Consider the following 20,192-nt stretch of genomic DNA (forward strand, 5'->3'; position numbering starts at 1 on the left):
CATATCCGATGGTACTTTTCTTGTCATCAATGTCTCCAACCATGTCAGCATCTACATAACCCTATAATCCCAAATCTGAATTTTTGAAATATAAGGCTGAGTCTTAGTGCCTCTCAAATATCTGAAAATCCACTTCCCTACTTCCCAATGTTGTTTACCCGGATTACTTATATATCTGCTCACAACTCCCACTGCATGAATTATGTCTGGTCTAGTGCACACCATCTCATACATGAGATTGCCAATAGCAGAAGCATAAGGCACATTGGCCATGTAGGCTCGCTCCTGCGCTGTAGAAGGTGACTGCTCCTTAGATAGCCTAAAGTGACTAGCCAGAGGAGTACTCACTGGTTTTGCATCATTCATGTTGAATCTGCTCAGCGCCTTCTTCACATATTATTCTTGTGACAATTTCAAGACATCAGTATCCCTAGTAATCCTCATTCCAAGGATTTTTTTTTAGCACCCAAATCCTTCATTGCAAACTTCTTGGACAACTCTCTTTTCAACTTATCTATTTCCTTTTCGCAAGCACCTGCTATCAACATGTCATCAACATATAGCAGTAGAATGATGTAGGAGTCATCAGGCTTCTTCACATAACAACAATGATCCGCCTGATACCGCAAGAAACCATTACTACTCATAAAGGTGTTAAACTTCTTATACCAGTGTCTTGGAGATTGTTTAAGACCATACAAACTCTTTTGAAGTTTGTATACCATTTTCTCTTTTCCTTGTGCTTTGAAACCTTGTGGCTACATCATGTAAATTTCTACCTCCAAATCACCATGAAGGAAAATTGTCTTTACATCCAATTACTCTAAGTGCAAGTCTTTATTTGCCACTAGTCCAAACACTGTTCTAATAGTAGTCAATTTCACTACTAGAGAGAAAATCTCAGTGTAGTCAATGCCTTCTTTTTGTTGAAAGCCCTTTACCACCAATCTTGCCTTGTACCGCTTGCTGCCATCATGTTCGTCTTTTATTCGGTACACCTATTTGTTCTGCAAGGCCTTCTTCCCTTTTGGTAGCTCGGTCAACTGTCATGTTTGATTGGAAAACTGTGAATCAATCTCATCCTTCATGGCCAACTCCCACTTGGTTGATTCATCAACTTGCACGACTTCCTCATAACTCTCTGGTTCACCTTTATCAGTTAGCAAAATAAAATTTAGTTTAGGGGAGTACCTCTGTAGTGCTTTGCAAGTTCTGGCAGATCTCTTAAGTTCAGTCACAGGAATGTTTTGATTTACTTCTGGGGGTATCTGTTTTTGGTCTTCCTGAGCAATATTCTCCCTCTCAATAACTGGAAGATCTCTCAACTGAATCACTTCAGATTTCTTGGCTTCATCACTTGTGCTCTCAGACTCTGTTCTCAACCTGTCTTTATACAGGGCACCTTAATTGAAGATCACGTCCTTGCTCCTGATAATCTTACGACTTTAGTCATCCTAGAAGCGATAACCAAACTCGGTACCACCATAGTCAATAAAGAAACATATCTTAGATTTAACATCAAGTTTATTTTTAACAACTGAATCAATATGAATATAAGAAACATAACAAAAAACTTTCAAGAAAGAAAGGTTTAGCTCTTTACTGCTCCAGACCTCTTCTGGTATTTTGCAATCCAATGGTGTTGAGAGACCTCTGTTGATCAAATAGGCAACGGTGCTAATAGCCTCATACCAGAACTTCTTTGGCAATCCCGCATGCAATCTCATGCTCCTAGCACACTTGTTCAAGGTCCTGTTCATCCTCTCCGCTACTCCATGTTGTTGAGGTTTTCCAGGAATGGTCTTCTTCATCTTGATTCCATTATTAGCATCGTACTGCTTGAAATCATTATCTATGTATTCTCCCCCATTATCTGACTGCAAACACTTCACCTTCAAAACTGTCTCATTCTCAACCATTGCTCTCCATCTCTTGAAGGTATCAAAGGCATCAGATTTCTTTTTTAGGAAATAAACTCATACCTTTCTGCTTGCATCATCAATAAATGTCACATAGTAGTTAGAACCACCAAGGGAAGTAACAATTGCAGCCGCCCCCCCCCCCCCCCGCATCAGTGTGAACCAACTCCAATTTTGCTGTCTTTTGCTCCTTTCCGGCCTTAAAAAAGCTAACCCTTTTCTACTTGCCGAAAATACAGCCTTCACACAAACTGTTGTTTACAGTTTTCAACCCTAGTAGCTTGCCTTTGGACTAAAACACTTTCATTCCCTTCTCACTCATGTGACCGAGTCTGTAATGCCACAAATCAGAATTATTAACTGCAACCATGTCTCTGCAACTGGAAGTGATGTAAAGGGTTTCAGTTTTAACTCCTCGTGCAACAACCATGGCTTCCTTAGTGACTTTCCAAGCAGCACCATTAAAAGTCACATTATGACTTTCATCATCATGCTGCCCTACTGAAATCAGATTACACATCAGTTTTGGTACATGTCTCACCTTATGAATTTTCCACACTGTCCCGTTTGATATCCTCAAATTGACATTACCAGTACTGACAATATCCAAAGGTTTTCTATCAGCAAGTTACACCTTCCCGTGATCTCCAACAACGTAATTCTCCATGATGCGCAATGGTGTGAAAAGAAGCTCCTGAATCTAACACCCAAGAGTCAATAGGCTATCAACAGACAAGTGTAAAACATCTCGTACCTCTTCAGTCATCGTATTTGTAGCATCATTTTTCTTTTCATCCTTCTTTGGTGCTCTGCAGTTTTTCTTTATGTGACCAGACTTGCCACAATTCCAGTACTCCACATTCTTTCCGAATTTGGACTTGCTTCTTCCATTCCTTGACTTCCCTCTACCATTGCCCTTGTTGGAATTCCTCTCGAAGTTTGACACTTGGGACAAAATTAGATGTCGACGATTCTTCGGAGTCCTTTCTATGATCTTCCTCTGCAAGAATGGTATCTTGAACATCATTAAAGATCAATTTCCCATTGCCTACAGAGTGTTGACCGCAACCCTCATAGGCTCCCAACAATTTGGCAGAGACACCAAAAGAATTAAAGCACAAACCTTATCATCAAATTTAATTTGAACGAATGTCAATTGATTAACAATCGTGCTAAACTCATTCAAATGCAATGCCACTTATGTATTTCTGTCATCTTTAAATTGAAGTTTTTTCATGAGATGTATCTTATTATGTAACTTAGTGTAGGGCGTTGATTAGGCTTCTTTATCTGTTCTTGGTGGCCAAAATTTCATACTCATTATTGTAATTTAGTCTGTGAGAAAGTAGAAACACATGGTATAAAGGCATTGAAATTTGAATGTTCAATATTGTTTTCTTTTTTACATAAAGTTCTGGTTTTACTCATTATGTGATAAGGCAGTTCTCAAATTGACATATTTAAGAATTTCAGTGCTGTTTTTTGTCTTGTGCAGCCCATTTTAGTCTATATGTCTAAGGTGGATGGGAGCTTCAAGTTTAGTCCCATCAGTGTTAATTTTTTGACGGAGGCTGCAAAGGTTCTATTTGCTGTTGTTATGCTTGTATTCCAGGTTATCTTACATTTTTCCTCAAATTTATTTTCTGATACGTTCTCTGCAGTTAATTTTTTTTTGTGCACTTTGTTATTTCTAATTTAATGGGAGTAGTTGAAGTGGCTATAGAAAGAGGAATTGGTAATTCATAATTAAACGCTGGGTAAACTGAGCGAGGGGATCAATGCCATGTGTAAACTCCACAAAGTTTAACTTTATGTGATGGTATGGTGATTGGCAGGCTAGGCATCAGAAGGTTGGAGAGAAGCCTCTGCTTTCCTTATCAACATTTGTTCAGGTGGTTTTTTGCAGTTAAACAAGCATTTTTGTGGAAGACTTGCTGTCTTGTTTTGGTTGTGCAACTTAAAACTTCAAACTGTGCTGCTCACTGGTGGTATTTTTTCATATTCTTGAAGTTATGCAATAACTATGCTAATTTACTCATAGTCTATATGATGGTGGTTAGATGCTGACTAACAAATGGCAGTGAAATGACGAAAAAGATTACTTTGATTGCTGTTTCACTAGCAGCATGGCATTTTGTGCAATATATACTGGTCCTTGCAACATTTCTTTTTGGAAATGTATGTCGTTAAGTTGTGGAGCCTAATTAACATGCCCTAAGCTGAGTTGGTCGCGGATCGACTTGTGTGGTCAGGTCACCGTGAGAGTTCCCGCCCCCCTCTCGGGGGTGTAGGGGGCAGAGCCCCCGCCCGGTCCACAATATATTGACTGTTATTTCATTAAGGGCATTTTAGGAATTTCACTCTTGTAATGCGGTTGCCCTAAGTTTCTCTTTATAATTGAGGGGTGCCGCTAGTTGGGTTTTAATCATCTTATATCGAGGAGCGTCTCGAGTTGCAGCCCGGGAGGTTAGAGAGAAACACCTGTAAGTATGCGATTTCACTTGTAAAGTATTTCATCTTCATAGTGGATTACTTCAGCGGCGGAAGACAGGACGTAGTCTCAGCTTGAGGCGAACCTGTATAAATCTTGTTGTTTTTGTTTTCGTGCTTGTTTTTCTTTTCTTCCGCATTTATTATTATTGCTCTCGTGAGTTTGGAATTTGGGCATTTAATTCCTAACATATGTAAGGAGGATGATTTTATCATATTATTTTCTTGGCTTCAAGTAAATTTTTTTCCAGATTCCCTGTACTCCTCCCCCTCCCTCTTCTCTCTCTATGGGGACAGTAAGAGATCTGAACCCTGAAATGTTAGATAAGTTATTAAAATCCAATTAAGAAAAATTCAAAAAAATATGTTGTTATATCTTGTTTCCTTTTTTTATGCAACAAAAGGTAGGAAATAGTGACCTAGTTTAGCTTGGATGATTAATTGCATGACAAATTCCATGGAAACACTAAGAGTAAGAAAATAAACAAAACAACAAGAGGAACATGTAAAATGCTACTAGAGGAATGGATACATTAAGTTCATCATCCACAAAAAATTTACTCGAACATCATGATAACTTAGTTTCTTTAAAAAGGCATGGTTGCCATTTGCAAATTTCTGATCCAATACATGATAGTTTTAAGCTGGTATGTGATCAAGGGTTTAGTATTACTAGAATTGAGAATTAGAATTTTGTAGAAGTTTGAAAAGTTTGAGGATTTCCCGGGGCTTTCTAGGGTGGTGAAGGACCTCTCTTGCTCAATGGCCGATTCTTGGAGAGACCATTCATGGAGTCTCACGTTTCGTCGTAGATTAAATGATGAGGAAACTTCGAATTTTTGCTTTCCTCTCCAGACTCAGTGGCATTACTGTCTGTGAGCATGTAGTTGATAAACTGAAATGGAAGCCCAGTATTAATGGCTGGTTCACAGTTGCATCCGCCTACTCTCATATTAGAAAGCAAGATTACAACATGCATGAGCACAAGGCAAACTTGGCATGGAAGCTTTCAGCGCCAAGTAAAATCAATTTTTTCGTGTAGACAGCCATCAGGGAACAAATCCTCACCTCTGACAATCTCCACAATAGAGACTACACAACCCCCGATCGTACGTGTCCCCTTTGTGGTATGTGCGACGAGACAGCCCAGCATGTTCTCTTATATTGTGATTTCTCTTGGCAAGTCTGGATGAAGATTTTTCAAAAGATTGGGCTCCAACTATGGCTGCATCAAAAAAAATGTCCCTATATACATAAAATCACTTATTCCCTATAGCTCCTATTCTATTCTTTGTATGAATATAAAAATTTGCGGGGTCAGTCATGGCTGGACGAGAGGTCGGTCAAGGAGTAATTTCCTCCCACCAACCATCTGGGGAACGAAGTAACTCCCATTCAACGACCACTCTCTCTGATCCAGCACCTCTAGTAGGACAGCATCCAGGAAGAGGCGAAGATCGAACCAGTCTGAGGAAGCAGCACCGGCAGCAGCAGCAACGAAGAGGTAAACAACCGGAAGAAGAAGAAAAGAGGGAAAAGGAAGTTATTGAATCTGAAGATAGTTCAGGCGAGAGATGGCAAACTGTAATCTCGAAATCCTCACGCCGAAGGATCCTTGTGGAGGATCCGACCATATACGAATTCCGGAATGGAAAAGCAAAGCTGACTTTTCAAAAGAGAAAGGAGAAGAGTGGGGAGGCCATCCAGATTCATGCGCAAGAGGGGAAAAAGAAATCATACATCTCCCTCCCGATCTCCGCAGTCAGATTTTTCCTAGACATTTTTAGGAAAGTCCAAGTAGGAAACATGGGAAGAAAATACAGCAGATCACTCCTCACTGGCGATCTGGAATTCCAAGTTCACAGCCAGTATCATGGAGGCCTTCTTCATTGCGTCATCCACCAAAGACGTGGACAAATGATAATGGGTATGATTTTCCTCCCACAGCCCTCCACTTCTGGAATGGGTTGGAAACGATTTGATCAAATTCTTCAGCAGCTAGCCACCCCACCAAAAATCCACTCACAACCTAGCGCTTCACACCAGACAACTCTGTCGCTCCCACCGGATCCTCCACTAGAGAAGACTCAGACCTGCAAAACCAATTATCCAATACCACCATCAACACCACTCCCCCAATTTTCACCCCAGAAAAAACAATTCTTTATATCCCTGCCAGCCCACATTGAAACTGAGGGCAAGCGCAAAATGTCCCTGGCAGTCCTCTTGGAAGACCCGGAAAATTTTTTCACCAGAAGACAACTCCAAGAATGGCTGCAAAAACGAAATATCACGTTCACAGCCATCATCAAAGCTCATAAGAGGAGCTGGATCATCAACTGCCATTCGGAGGAGGACCGCAAGAGACTTCATTCACTAAAGGCAGAGACTATTTCAACGATCCTCCACATGACCAATTGGAGCCCAGAACTCACAACCCCCATCTCGGGGCAATGGGTGATCGTCAAAGGTCTTCCGGTGGAAATCCGATGCCGGCATACTCTGGAATGCCTCACAAAAGAATTCGGAGAGGTTATTTGGGCCGAAAGCCAGCCAACGCAGCTTCACAGAGAAAAAATTTTCATCCGGCCAAAATCACCGGTAAGTGGTTTACAATTTTTTCATATCTCCTGCGGAAAAACCATGATCTGGGTCTCCATGGAATTCGGAGATCTGGAAACCCTTCCGGCAGCCAACTCGGAAGAAACCTCACGAAACACAACCCAGACTCAGCAGATCCGTCAGTTACCGACTCGGAAGCCGCACTCGGAGTTCAATCGGACATGGGTTCCGAAAAAACAAAAACAAAAAAAAAATCCAACCACACAACATCAATCCCCATATCCCGAAACAATCCAATCAACACCAGTTCACAGTAACCCTTTCACTGCCCCCGCCGAAAAAGATCCTATCCACATAAGTGCATCCGCAGACAAAATCTCATCTCTGAAATCGCCCTTGGCAACAGTGCCAATCCCCAATTCCAAAACACCTGCAATACACCGTTCCCCAAATCCAAAAGCTGATAGGATCTTTCAAACCGATGTGCAGACACATCCGGACAAGGGGATTATTACTTCCCTTTGTTCACATCCATCACTGTCAAACTCTAACCCGCCTCGAAACAAAAAACACTTTCCCCCACATACCTACCTCTCCATTTACCAAAATCCATCATCACCTTCTCAACCTCGAGCCCCGCACCATACTCTTACACAAAAAAAAAAAAAAAAAAAAAAAAAAAAAACAAACCACCTTTTCAACCATCAAATCCACAGCCGTCGACCTCTACAACTTCCAAAGCGCCTTAGCCCACATCACGCCGTCGCCCCGTCATGTCCTTTCTACATCAACCCTTTCCCCAACGCCGCACCTCGAGTCCCGAACTCGCCTGCCATACATCAACCTCCAACACCCTTCAGTCGACATCACGCCCCGTCCTTCCCTTTCTACATCAACCTTTTCACCTCTGCCGCTTTTCATTTCCCGAAGCAGTACCCATCTTTCCATCTTTAAATCCCTCCCATCCCCTCCGCCACCCAAATCTTCCTCTTCCCGAAGCCTACCGTACGCCAATCCCTCAGTCCAAATCACGCCACCATCAACCCTTTCCCCAACGCCACACCTCGAGTCCCGAACTCGCCTGCCATACATCAACCTCCAACACCCTTCAGTCGACATCACGCCCCGCCCTTCCCTTTCTACATCAACTTTTTCACCTCCGCCGCTTTTCATTTCCCGAAGCAGTACCCATCTTTCCATCTTTAAATCCCTCCCATCCCCTCCGCCACCCAAATCTTCCTCTTCCCGAAGCCTACCGTACGCCAATTCCTCAGTCCAAATCACGCCACCCTCCCGTCCTTTCACTTTTAAATCCCTCTCCTTCCCTCCGCCGCCTAAATCTTCCTTTTCCCGAAGCCGCACCCCTCACTTGTCATCCCCGTCCCGCAGCTTCTCTAACTCGATAAATCCCCTTTCCCCCCCACTTCCACCCACATTCTCGGCTCGTTATCGAGGATCTCCCTCTGCGACCCCCCCGACCTCAAACCTTCCTCATCACCCATCCCATCCATCCCAGCAACCAACTCCTCTCGCCGTCCCATCAAACCCTCCCTCTCTGACTCAAATCTCCCCTTATACGGCCACCCCTCGAGCCCCGTTAAGGCCATCCCTCTTCTCTAATGAATCCACTTGGGATTTCGAACCCCCCTCTCACTCCCCTTCCCCCTTATATATTCACTCTCCCACTATCCTCTGCCCCACCCCCCTTCGTATTATTTACCCCCACTCCGACACCATGGAAAACTCAAACCCCAAACCCTTCACCCCTCCCTTCCACACCAATACTGAAAAACAAATTGCCACCACCCCTTTCCGATATACCTACTCCAGGAAAAAAGAAGCAGGGAAAACTAAAGCCAAACTCGGTAACCCCACACCTTCCGAGACAAACAAGGACAAAGATAAAATCAAAGACACTACCCCCCCACCTTCCCCCCCTCCAAATTCCCCTCCTGTCCTTCCAATGGAATTTCCCCATGATTGGTACGATCTCCCCCCTGCTTTCCCCTATGGAATCCCTCCAATTTGGTCCGACCTCCCCCCAACTATAACCTCTGAATCTACCCTAGCCAAGGCCTTCACTCCCAATCCGCGCGATGAGCTCCTCCTATTCCTGCTGGAACAGGAACAATCCTTTCCTCGAGAAGAATTTTCAGAAATGACGGAGCTTGCCAACATATTTTGTGCGGGATACACTGAAGCTGGAGCCGTGGAGCGAAACATCAACTCCCACCGTTCCCCATGATCGTTCTATCATGGAATGTAAGAGGTCTCGGCTCTCTGGCCAAGCGTGCTCTCGTCCGAGCAGCGCTTTTTGATGTTAAACCAAAAATAGCTATACTTCTTGAAACGAAGATACAGTCCTTTGATTATTCAACTGTGTGTAATATATGGTATGACTCCAACCCAGCGTGGGCGCATGTAGCTGCAATTGGCCATTCTGGGGGCATTATTGTCATCTGGGATCCAATTGCTTTTGATGCTATTTCCGTCCTTCCGGGGCGATACTCAATAGGTATCCAGCTCCGGGATCACAACCTCGGTACTTGTTGGGCTCTTGCTGGCATATATGGGCCTACTCGGTACCGTGACCGAGCATCTTTCTGGGAGGAAATCTTTCAGCTTGTCCAATTGTGGGACCTCCCTTGGCTCATTGGAGGAGACTTCAATGCGACATTATCTTGCTCTGACAAATGTCCTCCTGCTTCCCGAACCTCATCAACCATGAGAGCCTTTTCTGACTTTATCAATAGTGTTGCTCTCTCCGAGATTCCTCTTTCGGGGAAAAAATTCACCTGGACAAATTGTCAGAACCCCCCCATTTTGTCTAAATTGGACAGATTTTTTTCAAATATAGAATGGAACCTTCTTTTTCCCAACACCTCTGGCCAAGTCGTAAACAAAATTGGATCTGACCATTGGCCTATCCAACTCAATTCCCGGCCTCTTGCGTGGGAAAAATCTCCCTTTCGGTTTGAGAATGCCTGGTTATTAACCACGGCTTTCATCCCTTCTTTGAAATCTTGGTGGCTCGAATTGGAAAATCATCCGAACCCGGGCTGGGCCCTCCCTCGGAAACTGAAAGCCCTCAAAGCAAAGATCAGAATGTGGGATAAAAATCATCGTGTTTCTGCTGCTTCCCAGAAAGATTCGATTCGCCGCCGCATTTCTGAGCTGGATCTACTGGAGGAACAAAGGTTAATCTCTCCTACTGAATTTTTGCTTAGAAATAAATTAAATGCTGAATACCGTACATTTCTTCATTCTGATTCTGTCCGTTGGAAACAACGTTCAAGATTTCGTTGGATGGCTGAGGGTGATGGAAACACAAAGTTTTTTCATTCCATCGCCTCGGCCAGGAGGAGGACTAACCGTATCACTGCTCTCTGTAACGGAGACCAAGTGGTAACGGATAGTGCCTCCATTTCTAACCTTTTGGTGAAGTATTTCTCAGAGCTATATTCAGAAGTCTGTTTCAGAAGACCAAAAATCCATCAGCTCAATTTCGAGCGCATCTCAACTGAAGACGCAATGGATCTTGAAAAACCATTCTCCTCAGAAGAAATTGAACGGGCTGTGTTGGGCCTTCCTAAAGATAAAGCCCCCGGACCAGATGGCTTTAATGGTGAGTTTTATCACTGTTTTTGGGATCTGTTAAAAAATGATGTATGTGCCTTCGTTCACAATTTTCACCAAGTGGGAATTACTCACTCTGGAATTGGTGCATCTTTTATTGCGCTTATTCCTAAAAAAACAAATTCAGAGGAGCCTAAAGATTTCCGGCCCATCAGTCTCATTTCCAGTTCATATAAAATTATTGGTCGTCTGTTGGCTAATCGGCTAAAAGCTGTCCTTTACAAGGTAATTAATCCTTGTCAAAGTGCTTTTATCCGAGACAGAAACATCCTGGACTCTTCTCTTACTGCTCATGAACTTCTTCATTCGTTCAAAAAATCTTCCCTTCCTAGGTTTGTTCTGAAAATTGATTTTGAGAAAGCCTTTGACCGGGTTGACTGGAAACTGGTGGATTATCTTTTTGACCGTATGGGTTTTGGTACCAGATGGAAATTCTGGATGCGGAGTTGTATTTCCTCCCCTTCTTATTCTGTTTTGGTAAATGGGAAACCCCGAGGATACTTCAAATCCTCTAGAGGGATCAGACAAGGAGACCCCCTTTCTCCATTTATTTTTACTCTCATTGGAGAATACCTTACCTCTATGATCCGGTTTGCTAAACGTTCGGGTTGGCTCAGTCCTATTTTTTCTGATCCAATCCAAGACGTCCCCATTCTTCAGTTTGCAGATGATTCTATTCTTTTTGGAGAAGGGTCCATGAGACAAATAAAACGCATGAAAGCTATCTTGAATATCTTTGAATTGACGTCTGGTCAAAAGATAAGCTGGGAGAAAACCACAATCTTTGGTTTTAATATTGATGCATCTATTCTCAACTCTATGGCGAACTATCTGGGTTGTAAGGTAGCATCAATTCCGAGTACATATCTGGGCTTACCTTTGACTCCTTTCCTGCCTTCGAAAAATTCCTGGTTTCCGGTTGTTGAGAGGCTTGAGAAGCGTCTGGCTTCTTGGAAAGGAAAATTTTTATCCAAAGCTGGTAAACTGGTTCTAATTAAATCATGCCTTCATGGAATACCTTCCTATTTCTTATCTTTGTACAATTGTCCAGCTTCTATTCGGGATAGAATTGAATTTTTGAAAAGAAGATTTTTATGGGATGGGCCAAATGGGGAAAAAAAGGTTAATCTTGTAAAATGGGTTGATGTTTGTAAACCAATTGTAATGGGGGGCCTCGGGATTCGTGACGTTGCTACCACCAACAAGTCTCTGCTACTAAAGTGGGTTTGGAAGTACAACATGCAACCCAATCTACTGTGGCGCCGAATGGTTGCAAGTAAATCAGGAAAAGAGAGAGGTTGGTGGACGGAGGGGGGAAGATTTTACAAGTTATCCCCTGTTTGGAAGAAAATTGCCAAACTCTTACCTTGCTTCAAAGCCGCCGTCAAATGCTATATTGGAAGTGGTGAAAATACTCTTTTCTGGTCCGATTGGTGGATCGGGACTAGTTCCTTAGAGGAAAGTTATCCTCTTTTATTCCAGCTGTCAAGATCTCGAAGTTCAATGATTTCTGACCATTGGCAGTCCTCGGGTGGGTGGAATCTTCATCTCAGACGGGCATTAAATGACTCTGAAACTGTTGAAGCAACTGGCCTGATCAATTTACTTTCTGGTGTGGCCTTAAAAAATTCTTCCGATATCCTCATCTGGACACCCAACAAACAAGGTATGTTCTCTTCAGCCTCAACGTACCATCATTTGATTTCCTACCATCCTCTTCACGCAGAACATCCTGTTACTTTTGCTTGGTCGCTCCCGATTCCTCCTCGCATCAAATTTTTCATCTGGACGGTATGTCTTAAAAAAATTTTAACTTCTGACGCTTTGCAAAGACGAGGCATTAATATTCCCAATCCAGAATGCCCATTTTGCAACACATCTCCTGAAACAGCAGATCATACGCTTTTGCATTGCGAATATGCTCATAAGATTTGGACCGAATTAATGGACAAGATCGGTTTATTATATTGCCCTTCGCAAGATTTGCTAAACACTATTTATACTTTGGTTAGCTCCCATCTTCCGAAGTTAGGGAAAATCTTAATATCTTGTTGTGTTGGACACATTGTGTGGAATTTATGGAAAGAAAGAAATAATCGCAAATTCAATCAGAAATCTATTCCTCGGAATATTCTCTGTGATCAGATAGTCGGTCAAGTTAGCTCTTGGGTTCTCCTTCGCAAAGAATTCTGTGATCTAAGAGCAACAAATATGAGGGAAAATTGGAGAAATGTTGCGAAAATGTCTCTTATTTCGAAGGCTCCTATTATGATAGAATGGACTAGACCTCCTCCTGGACACTTTAAATTAAATTTTGATGGAAGTGCTTTCGGTTGTCCGGGCCCAGCCGGATTTGGTGGAGTAATTCACGATGATCAAGCAAATCTTCTCTACACTTATGCGGGTCCAATTGGAGTATCAGACTCTACTTGTGCGGAATTACATGGCTTGCTCAACGGGCTGAAACTCTTCAAACAAAAAAAGGATGGTGCTCTCTTGATTGAAGGGGATTCTCAAGTTATTATAAATTGGTGCTCCAAGCCTTCAAAACCTCCTTGGCGTCATTGGAAGATTTATGATGAAATCTGTAATTTAACTTCTGATTTATTATGTACTTGGAAACATGTACCAAGATCTGCTAATCATTTAGCCGATGTTCAAGCTAAAAAAGGCGTTACCCTCCAACATCTTGTTGTGGAGGAAATGTCTTTTTAGTTTTTTAGTTTGTATTTTATCTCTTTTGAATACATTTACAACTCTTCTCAAAAAAAAACTATGGCTGCATCAAGACCTCTTTGACACCTATGAGATGATTATGGGGATCCGTCTTCCTAGGTTGGGCAAGTTACTTCTCTTGGCATGTCTCGCACATGTCCCTTGGTGCCTATTGCTAGAGTGAAACAACCACAAATTCAATTCCAAGGCTAGCACCCCGGAAAATACGGCTTCTCGTGCAGTGGGCCTTATCTCGAGCTGGTTACATACCAAAAAAGAGTTTGCCTCTCTACTGGGTGTCTCTGTTTTGGGATGGGCCTTGGACCCAACTTCACAGTCTCCTTTCGGGAAAATTGGGATTTGATCGCACATATGGCGGGCCCTTGTAGGACTGGTTATGACCACCTGGGATCCTCCCCCTTGCGACTACATCAAACTCAATCTTGATGGCAGTGCTTTAGGCTGTCTTGGGTCGGTTGGAGCAGGTGGTGTTTTCATAGATAGTAGTAGAGACCCTATTCTGTCCTATGTTGGGCCGGTGGGCATTGCTGATTCAAATACTGTTGAAGTGAGTGCTCTTTTATTCGGACTCTGAATTTTCAAAGAGCGTCTTTTTGGCAAGCTACTTATTGAGGGAGACTCAAAGACTGTCATCAGCTAGTGTTCAAAAGATAGCTCCCCCCTTGGTGTCACTGGCCTATCATTGATTGTATTATTAACATTGATCAGCCAATTCTTTGGCTGATAAATTGGCAAAATTCAGAACCTCCCAGCATTCTCTCATTGTTTGGGAAGACTTCTCCCCCTTGTAACTTGCTTGTTTGAGCTTTCTCTTAATAAATTTCAGCATTATTTAAAAAAAAAAAGTTTGAGAATCCCATGTGTTTCTTCCTAATGTTTGAGCAACCAGCCCAAGGTAACAATGACCTGGAAGCACCGACATTTGTGAAGTTCTCAAGTAAGGCTTAAGAAATGATAGAAACAAGAGGAAGATAGTCAACAAGAGATGGAAATGAAATCCTAATTATTACTCTTTCTATTTTGCCATCTACAGGGCTACTATACTGTGTTACATTTCTACACTACATAAGAAGCTATAGTTTTCCTTTGAACTTTAAATTGGTAAAAACAAGAGAAGAAAATAAAGAACTAGAGGTGAATGAAAAAGATAAAGAAGACAGGAGGAGAAGGAAAAACTCATGTTTCTTTTTTTAGATATGATCAGATAGGGAAAAGGCTAGGGATGGCAACTGGTAGGTAAACCTTATCTTGCTTTGCCTTGATGCTCCACCCTGTTCTTGCCTTGGCCTACCTTGAGATGAGTTTGACTGCGTTAAACCCATCACTGCCTGCATTTCTCTGTCGATGCCTCGTACCCACCCTTGCAATGGGTGATAGGAGTGTTGGGGACAAGAGAGTAGTTGGGGGGGAGGCTACTCTCTACCTTTTTCTCTTCTTTCTATCATAGAGAGGAGACAAAAAGTTCAAAAGAAAGATGTTGGAGGGCCCAAATATAATCAAAATGAGTCGGTCAAGCAAACTCCATATAACAAACAAGCCCATATGTCTGTAGTTCTCTCTCTCTCTCTCTCTCTCTCTCTCTATATATATATATATATATATATATATATATATATAAGACACATATAGGGTTATTTGGGTTTAGGGTTTAGGGTTTTATATATATATATATATATATAAGACACATATAGGGTTATTTGGGTCATTTCTTATAGTTGTAGATTTCTTTTAAGGGTTGGAGTAAGTTGGTCTTCATAACAGAATTCTATATGTCAATTTTCATTTAATTCTAGGTTGTATTTGAGAAGTTATGGGAGATATTGTAATGAGGGGCAATCATGTCTTCTTGTACAAATCCTCACTTAAGTGATTTAATAAAAGAGAGAGGACTCGAACTCTGGGCCCTCAATATCCACAACTTCCTGTTGCTTCCTCTCTCTCTTCTCCTCTTGTTTCTTCTATATTTCCTTCTTCTTTAATCACAATTTCATAACTACATGGTATCAAAACAATAGAATTTGATCTTGGGAGGTTCTTTAGGCAGTTTCTTGTTCCCTCTACAAACTTTGAATTTCTATAGAAGGTTTCTTCAAATAATTTTTCTCCTGGTTGGATAAATGGCAGATCTTTCCACTTCCTTTTCTGCCCTAACCATTTGGTTGATGGTTCCTACTATTAATTAGTGTACTATGATTTTACTGTTCCTAGAGGGTTACTTGTGGATGTTTTGCTAAATCCATACCTGTGTCCCTATCCTGTTCCTACATTTCTATCATGTGCCTGTATCTCTATCACGTGCCTGTGTCAGCCTTAATTACTGGTTTTTGTGATTGATTTATTGTTATTATTGGTGCAAGTGGGTGACTCGAGGGCCGTTGGTGATATTGTTCGATTGTGGTTCCTTTATTTGTACCCTAATTAAGGAGTCTGGGGCCCACTTGACATGTGCAAATTGCACTTTATACATATTGTTCTTTTGGATTAAGAATATTATTTTGTGGATACTTGTGGCATACTTTGAGGTTGTCATAGGATTAAATGGCTGAAGCAAGTACGTGTGGACCTTCATTCTTAGTAAGTTTGGGTTACAATTCTACATGGCGGCTGATCTACTCTCGTTCAGTAAGTCGCTCACTGGTACCCCTCTGCCTGGCCTCGGAAAAATGATGCTCTCTGCTTGTGTTAGCTTCATCTCGTGGGGGCTTTGGAATGAGCGCAATAAAAGACGATTTGATGCAAAATGTGAATCTGCAGATCGGGTTGCGGACCGAGTGGTGGTTCATATATCTATTTGGTTTCTGACTAAGAAAACCTTCTCTTCTTTTTTGGGCACCCCTATCTGTGAAAACTGGAGAAATTTGGCTATGATGCATTCTAGGACAAAGATCCCGGTTTTGCAAGAATGGACTCTTCCTGAACCCGGTTATCTTACGTTAAACTTTGATGGCTCGTCTTTTGGTGATCTTGGGATTTCTGGTTTCGGAGGAGTTATTTCAGATCATTCTGGCAATTAGTTTTTCTCTTATGCCGGCCCTCTAGGCATATCCGACTCTACGTTTGCAGAGCTTCATGGCCTCCTCTCTGGTCTCCGCGTCTTCATAGTCAAATGCAGTGGTCCTCTTCATATCAAAGGGGACTCAAAAGTGGTTATTGGATGGTGTGAAAGTGTATCCCCTCCCCCTGTGGCGGCATTGGGATACCTCTCGGGAAATTTTAGAAATAACCTTAATTGTATCTTGTATTTGGACTCACATTCCGAGATCCGCTAATTCGGTAGCAGATGTTCTTGCCAGGCAGGGAACTGCGCTACAATCGCTGGTTGTAAGGGACTTGCTCCCTCAAATTTTGTAATTTCTCTCGTTTTATTATTATATCTTTCTCAAAAAAAATAAAATTACTCCAATCAAGCCATCATAGTGTTCAAATAGTAGGCATTCTCACCCTATTCAAATTACTTCTGTGACTGGGCAAAACTATGTGAATTGGTCTAAGTTGGTTCTTATGTTTCTAAAGGCAAAGAGAAAGGCCAAGTATGTTAGGGATGACCCTCCCAATCCTATAATTGAAGATTTGGAGGTAGAAGATAATCAAGTGATGACCTAGTTGGCCAATAGAATAGAACCTAAATTTAGTGACAAATTTTGAGTTTTCGAACTTTGAAAGAAATATGGAATACACTTGCCTCTATCTTATCTTTGGAGAGCAATTGTCTAGGATATATGAGTTTTATGTAAGGTATTTTAACATGCAATGGAGAGATAGTTCGATTATTGACTAGTTTACTTAGATGTGAGGTGTTTTTGCGGGAAATCGGTATTTTCCATCCTTTTACTACAAATGTAGATGCAATTCGTAAAGAGAAAAATCAGATGCTGATGGCAAGGCTTTTGGAATGTTTGGGACCTAAGTATGATGCCATTTCGTGCACAATTATTGGATAATGATGATGTCACAATCCTTGGATAGGCATTTAATTGTGTGGTTTGAGCTGAAAGTGTAGTGGCTGGTAAAAATGAGAAGAATAAAATAGTAGCTAATTCTATTGTTCTCAACCTCTAGACTTCTTTCCATAAGTTTGAGGCCAAAGGACATGGGAGAAGTAGTAGAGGTCCTGCTAGAGACTTGGACACAATGATAGAGGGGACAAAGAGTGTATTTATTGTGGTAGAACCAACCATGTTTCAAATAAATGTTGGGAAAACTTTGGAAAGCCAGCACGAGCAAATTCTATTATGACCGAAATGGACCACACTCCATACTCTGGCCCACAAGTCAACAACTACATCAGAGACTGGGTCAATTGACTTCCACACCTACCATCACTACTTCCAAAGAACCAGATTCCTCTTGCACTAAAAGTGCCACAATGACAAGCATAAGTATTCAAACAATGAATGTGTCTCATTCTCCTCTTGGATCATTGATTCAGAAACATCTCTACACACATGTTAGGTAGCCATCTTTGTTTTAGTCTATCACTCCCCAGTCTTATTGTATTGTTACTTTAGCTGATGGGTCTACCTCATCAATTCAAGGGGAGGGTACCATTGACACTACTCCTCAGATGTCATTGCACTCAGTTCTTTTTGTTTCTAACTTTCTTGTAAATATTTTGTTTGTTAGTAATATTACAAAATCTGTCGATTGTTCTGTAACTTTTTCTCTTGCTTGTTTTTTTTAGGTAGACAGAAAGGACAATTGATTCAGGACATGAGAAAGGTGGGCTCTACGTTCTGGATAATGTGTTTATTTCAAAGGCAATCACTCTTACAACTAAAAATTCTCCGTATCTATGGCACCTACAGTTGGGACATCCATCACCAACTAAACTTAGCCAATCATTTCCTTCTTTGCTAGCTAACCTTACCTTTGTGAATTGTGCCAACTTGGGAAACATCCTCGAGCGAGTTTTCCAGCCAGTTCTAGTCATAGTTCTAGAGTCTTTGAATTAGTCCAATCTGATGTATAAGGCCTATGTTGAGTCCCTAGTTAATTTGGTTTCAAGTGCTTTTTTTTCTTTCCTAGATGATTTTAGTAGGGTTACATAGGTGTATCTCCTGAGGAAAAAATTGAGGTCTTTGATGTATTTTTGAAAATTTTCAATGAAATAAAAATCAATTTGTTGCCAATATTCTTTGTTTTTTGTATTGATGATGGACTTGAATCTCTAAATCACAAGTTACTCGTGTATTACTAATTCAAATGAATGTTCCCAAATCTTTTTGGGGTGATGCAGTTTTAACTTCATGCTTCTTAGTAAATTGTATGCCATCATCCATCTTGCAAGGACATGTCCCTATGAAAGTTTTAAAACCACGTTGTCAACTCTTTGATGTTCTTCCTCTTGTCTTTGGATCTACATTTTTTGTTCACCTATTTGGTTACTCTGCTAATAAGTTATGTCCTCATTCCGTTAAATGTGTTTTGTTGGGTTAATCTAGTCTTCAAAAGGGGTATAAATGCTATGATCCTATTAACCGCAAGACATACATTTTGCAGATGCGACATTCTTTGAGAATACTCCATATTTTGTGTCCTCTGATCCATCTCAGCTAGCGTCTAATCTATTTGTAGACAATCCTCAAACATTTGGTGTTGATGTGTTTGAGCCATTTTCATTAGGTGCTAGATTGACATCTATTTGCATGTTGATTTCTATGGCTGTGAAAAAAGGATAGCCATTGTTTCAACTAGATATTCGTCACCGCTGGAATTGGGCTGCATTTGGCACCCTTCAGGTCGTCTTCCCTTGTGAGACAGTTTACGAACCTACACCACTTGAAAAAATGATTTGGGAGCTTAAAGTTGTGTCCTTATGGGACTGCGCTTCACAATTGGATTGTATGACGGTGGATGACCTTGTCTAGGCCGCCAAACATATATGGTGTTTGATGAATCGTTCTTGAGTTGGTCTTCCTGGTACATCCTACTACTATTTTCATAATCCTTCTTGTATGGTGATTTGGAGGTCTATATGGAGCAACCTTTTGGGTATATTGTTCAGGGGGGAGACAGAAAAAGTGTGCAGATTGAAGAAGGCTATTTTTGGACTAAACAATGTCCTCGAGTTTGATTTGAGAAATTTAGCAATATAATTATGAAGTTAGGATTTTCAAGGAGCCATTGTGATCATTCCATGTTTGTATTAAAAAGGCAGTCTGGGATTGTATTGTTAGGAAGTGATTCTGAAGGAATAGAGCAAGTTTAAAAACATTTGACAACACACTTTCAAACAAAGGACTTAGGATAATTGAAATACTTCTTGGTATCGAGGTGGCTGGAAGTAAGAAATGTATTGTTTTATCTCAGAAGAAGTACATTTTAGATATGCTACTAGAGTATGCTCTCGGGTGCATGTCCAGTGGATACACCAATGGAAGTTAATACTAGCCTTCATGATCCTCAAAGTCCTCAAATTAAGGATAAGACAGTGCAAATGCCTTTTGGGGAAGTTAAGTTGTGCAAATGTTACAAGACTAGATATATCTTTTGCAGTGGGAGGGGTTAGTCAATTCATGGAAAATCCAAGGAAAATACACTTAGAAGCTACTCGTAGGATTCTGAAATACTTCAAAGGGGCTCTTGGAAAAGGTCTGTTCTATACTCATAGGAAAATTGATGTTGGATACTCAGATGCAGATTATATAGGTTGTAAGATGGATAGGAGGTGTACCACTGGGTGTTGCTTCTTTGCTAGAGGTAATCTGGTGAGTTTTAAGAGTAAGAAACAAACAGTAGTGGGAAGATCCAGCGTTGAAATAGAGTATAGAGCAATAACTCACACAGTGAGTGAACTTATGTGGGTAAATCGGTACTTTTTGAGTTTGATTTTCACACTACAAAGCCTAT

At 41.4% G+C, this 20,192-nt stretch overlaps 1 protein-coding gene across 2 annotated transcripts in view; it reads left to right on the plus strand.

The window, feature by feature from the left end:
• Positions 1-20,192, plus strand: part of LOC137962823 (CMP-sialic acid transporter 2-like) — a 54,427-nt gene that overhangs the window by 4,261 nt on the left and 29,974 nt on the right. For both annotated transcript variants that reach the window (XR_011115170.1, XM_068809910.1), the window contains exons 3-4: positions 3,415-3,531; positions 3,755-3,811. Coding sequence is in view for 1 of the 2 variants with exons in the window: in XM_068809910.1 (XP_068666011.1) it covers positions 3,415-3,531; positions 3,755-3,811 (174 nt within the window). In the remaining variant the exon portion in view is untranslated. The remainder of the gene's footprint in view (positions 1-3,414; positions 3,532-3,754; positions 3,812-20,192) is intronic.

Source organism: Aristolochia californica, unplaced genomic scaffold, assembly GCF_029961685.1.
Source record: "Aristolochia californica isolate CCGP_79_NKW_82.1479 unplaced genomic scaffold, dmAriCali1.0.hap1 SCAF_4, whole genome shotgun sequence".
Lineage (NCBI taxonomy): Eukaryota > Viridiplantae > Streptophyta > Magnoliopsida > Piperales > Aristolochiaceae > Aristolochia > Aristolochia californica.